At 46.0% G+C, this 12,954-nt stretch overlaps 2 protein-coding genes across 10 annotated transcripts in view; one reads left to right on the top strand and one right to left on the bottom strand.

Moving 5' to 3' along the window:
* Window positions 1-3,221, bottom strand: part of INTS9 (integrator complex subunit 9) — a 60,234-nt gene extending 57,013 nt beyond the window's left edge. Inside the window, exon 1 of the mRNA XM_030945654.1 lies at window positions 3,152-3,221. Within this exon, the coding sequence (XP_030801514.1) occupies window positions 3,152-3,160 (9 nt within the window). The 5' untranslated portion in view covers window positions 3,161-3,221. The remainder of the gene's footprint in view (window positions 1-3,151) is intronic.
* A 409-nt stretch (window positions 3,222-3,630) lies between these two features.
* The window catches only part of HMBOX1 (homeobox containing 1), a 104,039-nt gene continuing 94,715 nt past the window's right edge, over window positions 3,631-12,954 (top strand). For 6 of the 9 annotated variants that reach the window (XM_030944429.1, XM_030944431.1, XM_030944428.1 and 3 more), the window contains exon 1: window positions 3,632-3,774. The gene's annotated coding sequence lies outside the window, so the exon portion shown is untranslated. Of the gene's footprint in view, window positions 3,775-3,875; window positions 3,925-4,004; window positions 4,024-12,954 lie in introns of those variants that run through there. The other 3 variants (XM_030944432.1, XM_030944425.1, XM_030944427.1) reach the window with 3 other exon arrangements.

Raw genomic sequence — 12,954 nt, 5'->3', positions numbered from 1 at the left:
CATCTGGCAGCACAGCCACGCTCAGGTGGTCAAATTAGAGCTTTTAAATTCAAGTTTTTGTCAATGGAGATGAAAAATACCACTTGTTTGGCCGTGCACTGCACTAAAAACAGACTTGATATTTTTCTCAGTAATTTATCCCTTAAGCTTGTGTTCTATACTTCCCTCTACCAAGTGGAAAAAAGGGAGATGAATAATTTCATTTTCTACGTCTGCTCACAATAATGTTAACACAGGACTGCAACTGTCTGGATTAACAGCCCTCAAGAAGTCTATTTACATACATTCCTCAAAAACCTGCTTTAAACTATATTTAAATAGTAAAACCGACTAAGCCTCAAATATTAAATTTAAAATATCACAGAGAGTTTTGCTTTAAATTCACAAAGCCTTAATTATTAAGGGGTTACATCACATTTTGTCTTTCTTTTAGTAAAGTTTAAAAAAATATGTAAAGCCAAGCTGGCGAAGGAGTGAGGAATTCACTTGGTTTATTCACAAATGTAACACTCTCACGTGAAATTAAGTTCTCACCAGACCAGAACTTTGACAAATGAAGCTATAAATTGAAGTAAATAGAAAGAAATGAAGGGAAAAATAAGTTCTATTTTTTGTGGCTTTTAAACTATTGGTAATTAAAAAAGGCAATGAAATATCACCACTTTTATCAGCAAAATATTTTCTTGCCTTTTTTTTTGTAATCATGAGTAGTATCACAACCCTGACATCTATGACCTAACTGGAAAATCTTCCTTTTTTCCTTCTTTAAAAGCAGCTAAAATCATCTCTCTCTGTGGCTGTCATGCTGAGGTAAATGGATTCCTGGGAGTCAATGGATTCTTTCTACCAGATTCATACAAAGTGACAGAAAAATAAAAATGGCAATTTGTATTTTCTATACAGCTGTTTGCACAGGTGACATTGCTGGGCCTGCACCTCTGTTAGAATTCTGGATTAGGAATCCAGGAATAGAAGTGTTTGCACTATGTGTGTCTCTGCACTTTATAAATGTGATCATTTCCACACAGTTTATACTTGTTACTGTTTAAAACCCATCCAGACCTTTCACTCATGTTCCTGACTGAACTAAAATGCAAGTTTTTTATTCCAAGATTTGCTTGCTTCCAGCTTGATTCCCTTATGGCTAAAGGCTGGTGCAGCCAACACACAAAGGTGCCTCATCTCCTAACTCCAAAAGTCACATAAAAAATAACACAAAACACACAAAAAGCATAAATGTGCTCAGCTCACAGCTCTCCTGGCAGGATTTGCAAATTGGATGAAAGTTTGGCAGTGGGGCACAAGTTGAGGGGCTGATTCCAGATGCTCAGGGCCTGGGAGAGGCAGGTTCTCCACAGACATCCCATTCCATGAGCATCTCATGGAGGGCAGAGAGGTGGTGGCTCAAACTTGCAGCTCCAAAACACTCAGAGTTGTGCAGGTTAAAGGCAGAGCTTGGAATTCCAAGTGAAGCCAACAAATCCTGCAGTGCATTCCTCCAGTATTAGTATCACATGCCAGCTTAAAAGCTGGGGGGAAATGAGCACTGAGGCCTGCCTGAGTCAAACCACATTTGAGTTTGTGGGAGCCTGAGGTTTTCACTGGATTCTGAATCAGACCTGGAGACAATTCCAGAATGGTTTGGGTTGGAAGGGACCTTGAAGCTCATCTTATCCCAACCCCTCTGCCATGGACAGGGAACATTCCACTAGTCCCTCACCTCTACCCTGTTCTTCCAAATTCAACCCAAATCTATGAGAAAAGAGAATAAAAAGCATCTGACTCCTCTACTTACAACCCCAAATTTAGACACATCTCCAGAGAAATATAAGATGAAGAATCTCATCTTATAATTCTCAGTACCTGAATTTAAAAACAGTCTAAAAATGCTGCAATACAGACTCCAGACAGTTAGTTTGTATTTCCCTTCCCTCTGTCCCTAACTCTAAACATTAAAAGAGCTCTGCATTTCCACTGGGGTCTTTAAATAAAGATTTTCCAGTTTGCTTTTCCCCACTGAATTCGATCAGCCTCTACAATCACACCCAGAAGTGCTTGACTTTGCAGTGTTTGTCCCACTGGAAATATTCATCCCTGCACAGATCCTTATCACACAGGTAAGATTAAGCAGGATCAAACTCCTTGACCACCTGCCTCTGGAATTAATTGTACACACTTCCATGGAGAGTGATTTCCTAAAAGTGTTAAAACAGCACATCTGCTTCTATGAAGCTTTGTTATAACACACTGCTCAGTCTCAAAATCAAGAGACAATCTTAAATTGAATAATGATGTCACTTCAGATTAAATAAATCAAATATTATGCTCAGGTATGTTGAAAACTGCTTGGGTTTTCACCTCCAGACCAAGAACTGCGGCACATTATGTGCAACTGAAATTCTTCCTGGAAAGCAAAGCAGCTCTTGAATCCAAGGTCTCCAGGAAAGTGAAACAGTTCAAGAGAGGAGACCAATATCATGGGTCATGTACTTTCTGACAGGAGACTGTAATATCAGAACCAAAACCCCTGTCAGAAGCAAGGTGCACCCTTGGCAAAGCTGTTCCAGGCTGATTTTTTTTTTTGTTAGCATCTCCCTGCATTATCACACTGCAGATGGAAAACGTCTTTATCACAAACCACTGGTATTTATTCACATTCCTCGCAGAGTCCAGCAGAAGCCACATGTGCAGGGGCACAGCTCCACGCCAGACTCATGTTTAGGGCTAGGAAGGCTGAGAAACATTTTCTCCTCCTCCTCCTCCCCCAGCATCCTGCTAAGATTTGATCCCATCCAACACCTCAAACCCGGGTAATCACCCCCCTCCTCACCCTCCCCACTCAGGGCCGACCCCCGCCTTCCCCCACACCTCAGGGCCGACCCCTCAGCCCCTCCCCACCCAAATCCCCAAATCCCGCACCATCCCCTCACCGCCCCACTATCACCCCCTTATCCCTCAGTCACCCCCCCAACTCCCTCAGCATCTCCTCCCCCTCCTTTTCCCTCAGGCCCCCCTCCAGCGCCTCAGTTTCCCCTCACGCCCGGCGAGGCTGAGACTGCGCAGCCCGGAGGCGACCCAGGGAGCCCTCCCGCCGCCGGGGGAAGGCCGAGCCCCCTCCCCGCCCTCACGGCCGCCCGCCCCGAGCACTCACCAGCTTCATCGCGTCCACCGGTTCTATTTACCGGGACAATCCTGCCCCCCTTCCTGCCCGCCCCGCCGCGCCCCGGGGCATCATGGGCGTTGTAGTCCCCTCTCCCCTCCGCCCTAGATAACGTCATGGCCGCCCGAAGCGTACCGGGAGTTGTAGTCCGCCCCGAGCGCAGCCCCGCCGCCCCATTGGCGCGCCGTGCGCCAGCGGCACGCTGGGAGTTGTAGTCCCGACGCCGCGGGTCTCCCCGTCACCCTGGGGAGGGGGAAACTACAAGTCCCAGGGTCTCACAGCTGCAGCAGGTGGGGGCTCGGATGTTGATATCAACATGGCGCTTGTCAGACAGACAAAGACAGTCGGTCTGGTGTGATTGAGCCAAAAAAAAAAAAAAAAAAAAAAAAGAGAGGGAGCGGGCGAGGAGGAGGGAGCGGCAGGAGGAGCGCCGGGCGGGGAGGGGGCTGTGTCCTCGGGGGGCGTGGGGGGGCTGAGGGATTTCCTCCCCCCTATTGTTCTCGTCCCTCCGCGCCCCCCGTTAATCTCCCCTCAATCTGGGGCGGGGGCGGGCGGGGGGACCCCCCCAGTCCCGCCGGTCCATGGTGAGGCGGAGGCGCCGGCAGCACCCAGAGGTGAGTGTCGAGGGGGGATACGGGGGGGGGAGCGGCGGCGGCGAGGGGAGGGGGCGGGCGGGTGGGTGGGCTGGAGAGAGGGAGGGCAGCGGGAAGGGGTCCCCCCTCCGCCGGCACCGCCGGGAGTCGCTCCGAGCTGGAGAGCGGGATGTGCGTGAGGGGGGCAGCCGGGGGCGGGCAAGGGTGGGCAGGGGCAGCCCCTCAGCACGGGCGGCAGAGTTGGAGCCGCGGCTTTGGGGGGCTCCGCAGGTACCTCGGATCGGGGGAGGAGGAGGAGGAAGAGGAAGGTGTCCCCGAGAGGCTGCAGCGGGAGGGCAGGGCACCTTTGGGGTTCGCTGTTCCTGCCATTTGTATATTTATTCTGATTCCTCCCATCTCCCGGCTGTGGGGCACGGAGTGGCGGCCGCGGAGCCCCCCTCAGCCTGGGTGGGTGCTGCGGTTTGGGGGTGTTCGGGTGTTGTTCGCCGCGGAGTTTTGGGGTGGGCTGGTGCGACCCCCGGCGCTCCCTGTCCCGGGGAGCCCCGGGGACGGCAGGGGAAGTAGGGAGGCTCCGACCTGCGGGGATGGAGCCGGGCACGGAGCCCCCTCGCTCTGCCGGGGAGCTCTGCCCTGGCTGGGGCTGTGCGAGGGCTCCGGGGGCTCCTTTTCGGGAGCCGCTGGAGGTCGGGGAACGGGGCTCAGGGGTGCCCCAAACCCCGCCGGCTCCCAGACCTCTCTGGCAGCTCTCGGGGCTTCGGGAGGTTTTCGGGGAGGGCAAAGGCGTGAAAGCCCCGAAGGGTGTCGGTGTGCCGGAGAGTTTAACGTGGGAACGGGTGGGGGAGGAGGAGGACCCGGAGGGAAGTCATTCCCAAAATGTGCGAGGAGAACTTGGGTGGGGTGTCAGACGCTTGTTTGTTTTGTACTTCTTGGGAAGAGGTGGGTGAATGCTTTTGTGTCCCGTGTCCGGGATGGTTTTGGGTCAGAACGGTTTGACCGCAGGAGCGTCGGGGGAAGCGGCAGGACATTCTGCTGGAGTGTTTGCCTCAGCTTCGGGGTTAAAACAAAACAAGATGCGAGTGTGTTTAGGTGCAGAATACACATCCGAGCCAGACCCCGCCGAGTTCCTCGACCTCAGTTTGTCTGATGGGTTCTTTCCTTTCTTTCTTTTTTTTTTTTTCCCTACTTGCTGGAGTGTCTCTTGGTATGTTTGCAGAGCACTTCTTCGGAAGCATTTTGTTCTTTGCGATAGGTCTGGAAAAGCCTCGGTTGGACGTGCTGTTTTTTTCCCAGTTCTTTCGTGTTAGGGACAAAAAAAAATTGCTGTTTTGGGGGGTGGGGAAGGAAGAAGGAAGAGGAAATGAAGGTTTAAGCATGTTCGTGGAGTCGGGTCTGTCTCAGTTTCTTCAGGTAACACTGGGAGCGTGATTCGGTGGCTTTTAAGTACAAAACGTTTATGAACAAAAAACTGGGGAGATTTAAACTTTGTAGGGAGGAAAGCGTTAAAGTGATGGCCAGGGAACGCGGATCTGGGAGACGCTACCTACGTCTCTGTGCTTCAAACTAGTGGGGATGGAGGGAAGGAAAAAAAAGAAAATGCTGGGGAAAAATATCCCTACAATTTGCATGAATGATGCCATGTAAAATACCGGAGCGAGGAATTGTGCTCTGCAGACGATTTGTGGGCTGGCGAAAGCCTGAAGTGCCTGCTCGGGTCCCGTGATATGACTCGCTCATTTCTGCAGGGCTCATCAGGTACAGGCTCTGCTTCCTTCCTGGGATGGTGCAGCTGGCATTTGATTTCCTCCGTGGATGGGAGAGGAGGAGTCCTGTGCAGTTTTTTTTCCCGAGATGATTGCATTTTCTTTGGCCTTGCTGTACCCTGCCTCATTAGTAGGAACTGCATCTATACTTATTTACCATTATACCGTGTCCCTTGGGAAGCGGGGTGTAGTTTGGAGTAGGGTATATATGGATTTATCACTCCTAACATCTTTTTTTTCCTCCCATCGTGCCGTCAACAGCAGAGAACAAACTTAATTTATTTCTGTGTTTTACATCTCCCTTTTTAGTATTTCTCTTCCAAATTGCTAAGAAAACATCTTGGAGATGGAGAGAGGAGAGAAGGAAGAAAGGGATGGAAAATGTTGTCTGTGCAGGGATGCATTTGTTATCTGCATGTCCAGGGAGCACCGGTCTGGGGAAGGGCAGGGTTTGTTTCTGCATGTGAAAACTGGGATTTGGGAATGTTGTTTTCCCCTTATGTGAAGATTATTCTTTAGCCCTGTGATGGCCACAACTTTTTCTGTCTGGTTGACAGAATTACCCGAGGAGCCTGGGCAGGAGGCTGGGAACAAGGAACTTGTGTTTCACTCCGCGCTGCCTGTTCTTCCTCCCCTCGTTCCCTTAGCACCAGTGCAAGCACCAGAACAGGCATCAGCATTTTTACTCCTGTGTCATCCCACTGTTCCGAGCAGGTCTAGACGACATTGTGGTATGCAGGCTGCCAGCTGGGTTACAGGAATGCTACCCTAGGTGAAACGGCAGGATTTTTAAGGAGGGGTAAAGAAATCTGGGAGAAAATCCTGTGTGAATGAGGCCTGGTTTTCTCTAGAACTGCTTCACTGAGTGGTGTCAAGCAACTCCTTGGGTTTATTGACCTTTCTGGACAACGTGCATCTCTCTAGCATTGTGATTCTGATAATGCCATGGAATCTGTAGCTGCTGTCAGCTGCAGGGAGCTTATTTTTAAGGCAGTTTCTGTGTGGGTCTTACTGGTCTCTTACAAAGGGATATTAAAAGTTGATAGCTGTGCAGTGTTTTGAAAACTAAATCATCATAAAGTGTTTACTTTATATAGTGATAATCCATAGGTTCATGGGAGTGTTTGGTATGTTTTTTCATTGCTTTCTGGATTTGGGAAAACAGTGGGGCTCTGACATTCATTTTTAATACTAATCTACTTTTTAATAAAATGCATTTTTATTAAGCATGACTGTCAAAAATTGTTCTGTTGTTAACTTTTTGGACTGCTCTTTTTGTGTTGTGTGTCAGTGGGGCAGGGGTGAAATTTGGGTCTTTGGGTGGAGAATTGGGAGTTTCAATGAAACTGAACCATGAGAAAGGAGGGAGCTGTACAGTACAGCTCCTGTTCCTTATACCAAGGGATCTGGGAAGTTGTTTCGTTGTATATGGTAGAAAACAAATGAATTTTCAGGAAACAACAGCACATTTTAATCTAAAGAACGCAACTTGTACTTCACAGTGATTTCTGTGCAGAGCTTTTAAGGACATTACAGAATGACAGGCTACAGTATTGGCGTTCGTAGCAAATCTTTTTCATCTGCAAAGTTTTAGATTTTGAAATCAAAATACTGTCAGCTTCAGAATCTTACTGCAAAAAACCAGATGCCTTTGTTCCTCCTGTCGATAACTTCATGCAGCTTTGATTCTAAAATCCCTGAAATTTATTTCACGTTATGCTGATTTTAACAGAGTGGGGATTGGATTCTGCATACATGTCCTCGTGGGATTGGGCTTTAATTATACCTATGCTGATAATATGATCTTGTGGGTCATCAATGCAGTGAGACCAATACTGTGATTACAGCAGGATTTTTAGGACATAATGAGGAGAATTTGATTTTTTTTTTTTTGAGGAGGGGGTCGGTGTAACTTGTAACGCTAAAGCTGGTTTTATTTGTAAGATTAGTAATAAACTGTATTTTAGCATTCCTGTATTGACTAAAGCTCCCTTCTGACTCCTATTAAATTAGGATGGCTGGGTAGCAAAGTGTACTAAGAAAGAGTTTGTATCTGAACACTCAGTCATGCAAACGGGTTGTGTGGTAGCTGTGAATGCAATTCCCAGGGTTAATGCTAAAGATAAGTGTTTTGACAAATGCTTTTAATTTGGGGAACAATACAGGCAAGAATGACAGGATATGAAAAGAAAGTGCTATTTTTCGTCTCGCAGGTGGCAAACAAAGGTGTAGAGGGATCAACTTGCCCAGGTTCCTACCGGGAGTCTGCAGCAGAACTCGCAATCAGTCTGTGATCTCAAGGGTTTGTCAGGGCTTTAATCAGTTTTTCTTCCTCCCCTCATTAATTGGCTAGCTTTGACATTTTGAAAATAACATCTAGAGATTATTTCTCTTTTTTCCAGTTTCAAACTTTATCGCCTGAAGTTTTTTTTGTTTTTTTGTTTTTTTTTTTTTTTTCAGTCAAGCCTTGAAAACACAAGGTTGGAAAACTTGATCTGAGCAGCACCTCCCTGACATATGATACTATCTCCAAACAGCCCCTGACAAGTGAACCCTCTCATTGAAATCATGTGAGGAATTTTATTACTCAACTCTGAAGATCTTCTGGGGGAAAGGAGGTTGCAAACTATTAACTATGTGGTCTTCATTGCAAGTTGGCAGATAAAATGCTCTTACGTATTTGAGGCTGTCATGTGGTCCACAGCCAGAAGCAGAGAATCAGCTTTGTAGTCGCTGACCAACTGAAAATTTCATCTTGTCACTGTGAGAAACACATTTATTTTTGTGTTGTGCCTGCAGATTTCAAGTGAATATATCCCTTTCTTTAAACATGCTCTTGATTATATCCTTCCCCTCTTAACTGGGCGCTTACACAGCGTTATCCTGTGGTCATATGAGCATATGGAGAAGCTTTTATCCTTGATAACCTTAAAAAGTCTCTTGGGTTTGGGCAGCTCCTGTTCTTTGCTGTTGCACTTGGGCTTAGCAGGGGTTTATTGTTGGTGCAGGCTCCTGTGTGACACCGCCGAGCTCAGGGCTCGTGTCACTGTCCCAGAGCCACTGCTGTGACAATGACAGCGTTGTAAAGCCCGACCTAATCAGGGCTGATCGATTTATGGCTGTAGCCCCTGTGGTGGCCAGAGCAGCGCGGCTCCAGTGGCTCCCACTCAGCTGAGCCACTGCCCTCCTTTGCTGTTCTATGTCAAAACAATACTTTGTGCCTCTGTTTGTAAATCTCTAGAAGTGCTTGACAGCACAGGTATTGGTGTTTTACAAGTGGAGAAACTGAGGCACGAGGGCCAACTGACTCACGTAAGGTCACGGACTGAGGCAGCAGCTCTTTAACACAGGTGTCTCCTCCCCATCTGTTGCACTTTCCATCTGTGATATATTGATATACAGTAACCTTATAAGGAATTTATTTGTTGGTCATCTGATGTGATCATTAAGAATATCTAAGTACAGAGATTATTTTTTATGGTGATAGGAGGATATCCCATTGACTTCTGTGGGTCGACACTTCTCATTCTTACTTACTCACTTATTTTTCTTGCTTGTAATCCATTATATTCTACCTCCCATCAAGTGAAAAGCAAACTTCCTCACAAGACTGTGAGGGATTCCCTTCTTTCTTGTACTGCTTTTCTTCGGCTTCATTTAATAGGATTTTTTTGGTGTTGGACTTCTGATTTATGTCAGGAATGCACAGGCATGTCTGTTACTTGTTTTACTTGAGCCCCATGTTAATACAGACACCAGCAGGTTGAACAATTGCTGTTTTAATGTGCTTTATTAAGAATTAAAAGAAATAATCTATAACTGGTTATTCTCCCTGTCTGTGTGGAGGTTTCCCTTTCCCAGTTCTAAATCAAAGCTGCAGGCAGAGAGTCTGAACTTAAAGTCTGCTCTTAAAACAGGGAACTGCTGTAGTGCTCCTGACAGAGTGAGCTCTGCTTTATCTTCCTGTGCAGCCAACCAGGAGCTGTGGAAGGTCAGTTCACTTTTTCCGACAGAATTCCACTCTGAATGTTCACTTCATCATCTCATCTTGGTTTCAGTGCAATTACCAGCCTGAAACTCATTACCAGGCAGAGCCCTTCCAGCAGGTTGTACATGAATATACCTAAATCACTTCTGTAACAGGGCTTGACAAAGATCCCACTTGGTGTGTGTGTCCATGGAATGCTGGCAGGTAGTGCTTCCAATCTCCATTTGCCCAAGGGGTGGAGTGTTGCTTCCAGGGAAGAGTTTCTTCCAGCCTGAGGAAACAAATTTTGACACCTACCTCATGCACAGAGGTGGCATTTTTTTGTTCTCCATATGTATAAGTTGCATTTTTAAGCTTTATTAAATTTACATGAATCCTATTCACTGCTGTGGTGGTAGATGGGAATTTAATGTTGGGTTGAGGAAGGAATTTACATGCCAGGCATAAAAATTCTATAAATTATGTTTGGCTCTGCCCCCAGTGGAATCTTGCTTGTCCTGAGTTCCTGGTATCGGTCTTCTCCCCACTTCTGAACTTAAAAATTCTTAGGGAATGAAGAGAAAAGAAAAAAAGTCTTCTTAAATATTAAGTTCAGCAGCAGGATAACTACCACTGAAACAATAGTGTAGGCTACTCTTTCAGTGGCCTTGTGAACAGCCAGTTTTGTTCTTCTGATAAGCCCTCGCCCTATCAATTGGGAAGTGCAGCATATAGTCATTTCCTGCATTTCGAGCTGCCCGTTCCTTCTGAGCTCTGAGGCAAGCCCTGAATCTGCTTTTTGTTCTTGCCGTGGCTCTGTACTACTGATGGCAGCAGAAAGCAGTTAGTTAGTTACTTCATCAAATACAAGAGCTGTTCCTGCTTGGATATTTATTCTGACCTTTACTTCGGACAGTTTCTCTGCCATGATCAGATTCTCTGATTACAATGTCAGCTTTCACCAGAAATCTCTTTGTGATTTAACTGGCAGTGTTTGGGGCTATGAGCAACTGGGTGTGCATTAGTTCTGACATGGAAGTGGTGCTCGAGTGTTGGGAAGTTCTTCCTGGCGATGAAATTTCCTTTCTAGGCTCTACCATAGGTTTTATTTTATGACCTAGGGCAAACTTTTTGCCTTTCCCCTGTTCCAGTGTGGAATATGGAAATAATCCTTTCAGGGCTGTTGAGATGCTTTTATATTGAAGAAGTATGTGGAGATTCTTGGCTGGCTGTTAACAGATGCTGCTACTCTTGGGAGTATAAGGGTGTCAGAGGTGTAGTTACCCAGAGTGAGAACTGGTTATGTAAGCTAATACTGATTTTTCATGGCCCAGGTGGGAGGAGTAAGTAGCTGATCAGAGTTTGCCCAACTAAATTGCATTACATGTGGTTTCCAGACATCATAGCTGGTCATTCTCTGTTTGTATTTCATGGGAGCTCCATCTGCTTGCTGGAGTGGTGCTGTTTAGTGATAAGTCTGAAAAAGAGGGAACTTGCTGAACTTGAAACTTATTCCTCCCTCTTTAATTTCCTGGTCCACGGAAGTTGAGTGATGTTAACATATTGGAGATTCATAAAATTTAAGGCGAGAACAGATAATTAAATTGCCTTCCCTGATATGTTTTATATGCTTTGTATCACAGGCCTTTAAATTTTAATCATTTACTCTGAAACTGAGACCAGCAAATGATGTTTGGCTAAAAACAGTTTGAAAGCTTTCCAGCCCTGAGTGTCCATCACTGGTAATTTCAGGCTCATCACTTCTCTTGGTAGTTATAAGAGGCTGATTTCTAATTTGAATTAGTCTAAGTTGTGCCGCTGGTTCTTGTTAGGATTTTCCTGACAAGATTAGAGCCCTTTAGTATCCAGGACTTTCTTGCCATGAAGGTACTTACACTCTGTAATCAGGTTACTTGATAGATAAGGAAACAGAGTTGAGCTTTTAAGTCTCACTCTGAGGCATTTTCTCCAGCACTCAGATCATCCGGTGATTCTTCATGCTCTCCGTTTATTTTTAACATTGTGGAGACCAAAAAATGTGCCTGCTCCAGCCTGTGCCTGATCCATACCAAATTCTGAGGTGCTTTTAGCCCTTTTTGCTGCACAGCCACTGAAAGGGTTCCCTGGAGCCCTTTTGCATAGGGAAATCCTGTTCATGAGCCTCGCTGCCCCAGCACTGACATTCTTTACTCAAGTAAAGTCTGCCATTTAGTAGTTACAGTCTGCATTTTTTAGATTATAAGTTAGCCTTTGTATTCTGATGGATTTGTCTTTCCTGAGTTAATTTAAGGCAGGTTTTCAGCCTCCTTTCTCCTGCTGTCCTTTCCTCCTCATAATGTCCTGTTGTGCTACAGTCCTGGTGTCACTCACAGATTTTTATCTGCAGTGATAAAAATGTTGAACTGCATCAGACCTTAAATTTAGTGACAAAAAAAAATTAGCATGATGCAATCCCAGGAAGTAGATGAAGAAGTGTCTGACTGACAGCTCTCGGATATGAAGCAGCCAGTGTGGGTTTCCACCAGCCCCAGAGTACGCTCTGTGCGTGCACTTGACTGTGCTCAACTGCATTTGTAATCTCAAAAGAACAAAGTTAGTCCTTTATCACGACATTTGCCATTAAAACGTGCTGACTGGCACTACCGGTGTCCTTGTTCTGGTAATTCTTTACTGGGAAAACACAGATTTTTCTTTTCCTGTTCTCTGCCTGGATGGATACCCAGCTTACAGCTTTGCTCCATCCCCTCGCTGAGCACTGGTGAAATTGAAACATCCACCTGGTCTGGGGTGAAAGGTCTCTTTGGTGCATGGGTTTTAGGCTGATTTAAATGTTTCCCTGCTAATGGATTTGCTGGGAATCATCTTTTATTGCTGGTGAATTAGAACGTGCTTCATGTGACAAAGGCATGTTGCCCCAGTCTACAGAAAACTGTTCCCAGTGGTTTTTCCTTCCACTAGAAGGCTACTTTTATTACTGGTACTGTGTTTGTTTTTTAAGATACCTTGAGTCTTGCACTTTTGTTTTTAAGAGAAACATCCCAAGGCCTTTTTTTCCCTGGATGTCCTCAAGTGTAAAATGACAGCGTTTTTGGGGTGGTTGTGGTGCATCTGCTGCCAGATCCTTTGGAATTGTGGAAGTGATGAACTTCCCACCTTTACAAGCAGCTACTTCTGAAGACACTCGTGAATTACCCTTCAGTTCATGGGCATTATTCTCATAAATACTGGTGTCACTCCTCTGTCACACTCAAGGAAATTCTGATTTATTCATAGCACTGTGCCTTCTTGCTATTTGTTAAAAATGCAGCTGCCTTTGCTTGCTGGCTGTTCCCTTGAATTTCCCTTTTCCTGTCCCAAACTGATTTAGCTTTTACTCCCTCGGTATTGCAGCTGTAATCAGCAGTGCACAGGAATGTTGTCTTCTGCAGGAGGGGCAGTATTTTTGCCATTGGTTTTTAGGATCCTGGATAATGT

Source organism: Camarhynchus parvulus, chromosome 3 (assembly GCF_901933205.1).
Source record: "Camarhynchus parvulus chromosome 3, STF_HiC, whole genome shotgun sequence".
In the NCBI taxonomy this organism is placed as follows: Eukaryota; Metazoa; Chordata; class Aves; order Passeriformes; family Thraupidae; genus Camarhynchus; species Camarhynchus parvulus.
Note: the sequence above shows the minus strand (reverse complement) of the source record. Positions and strands in the feature narration are given on the sequence as shown.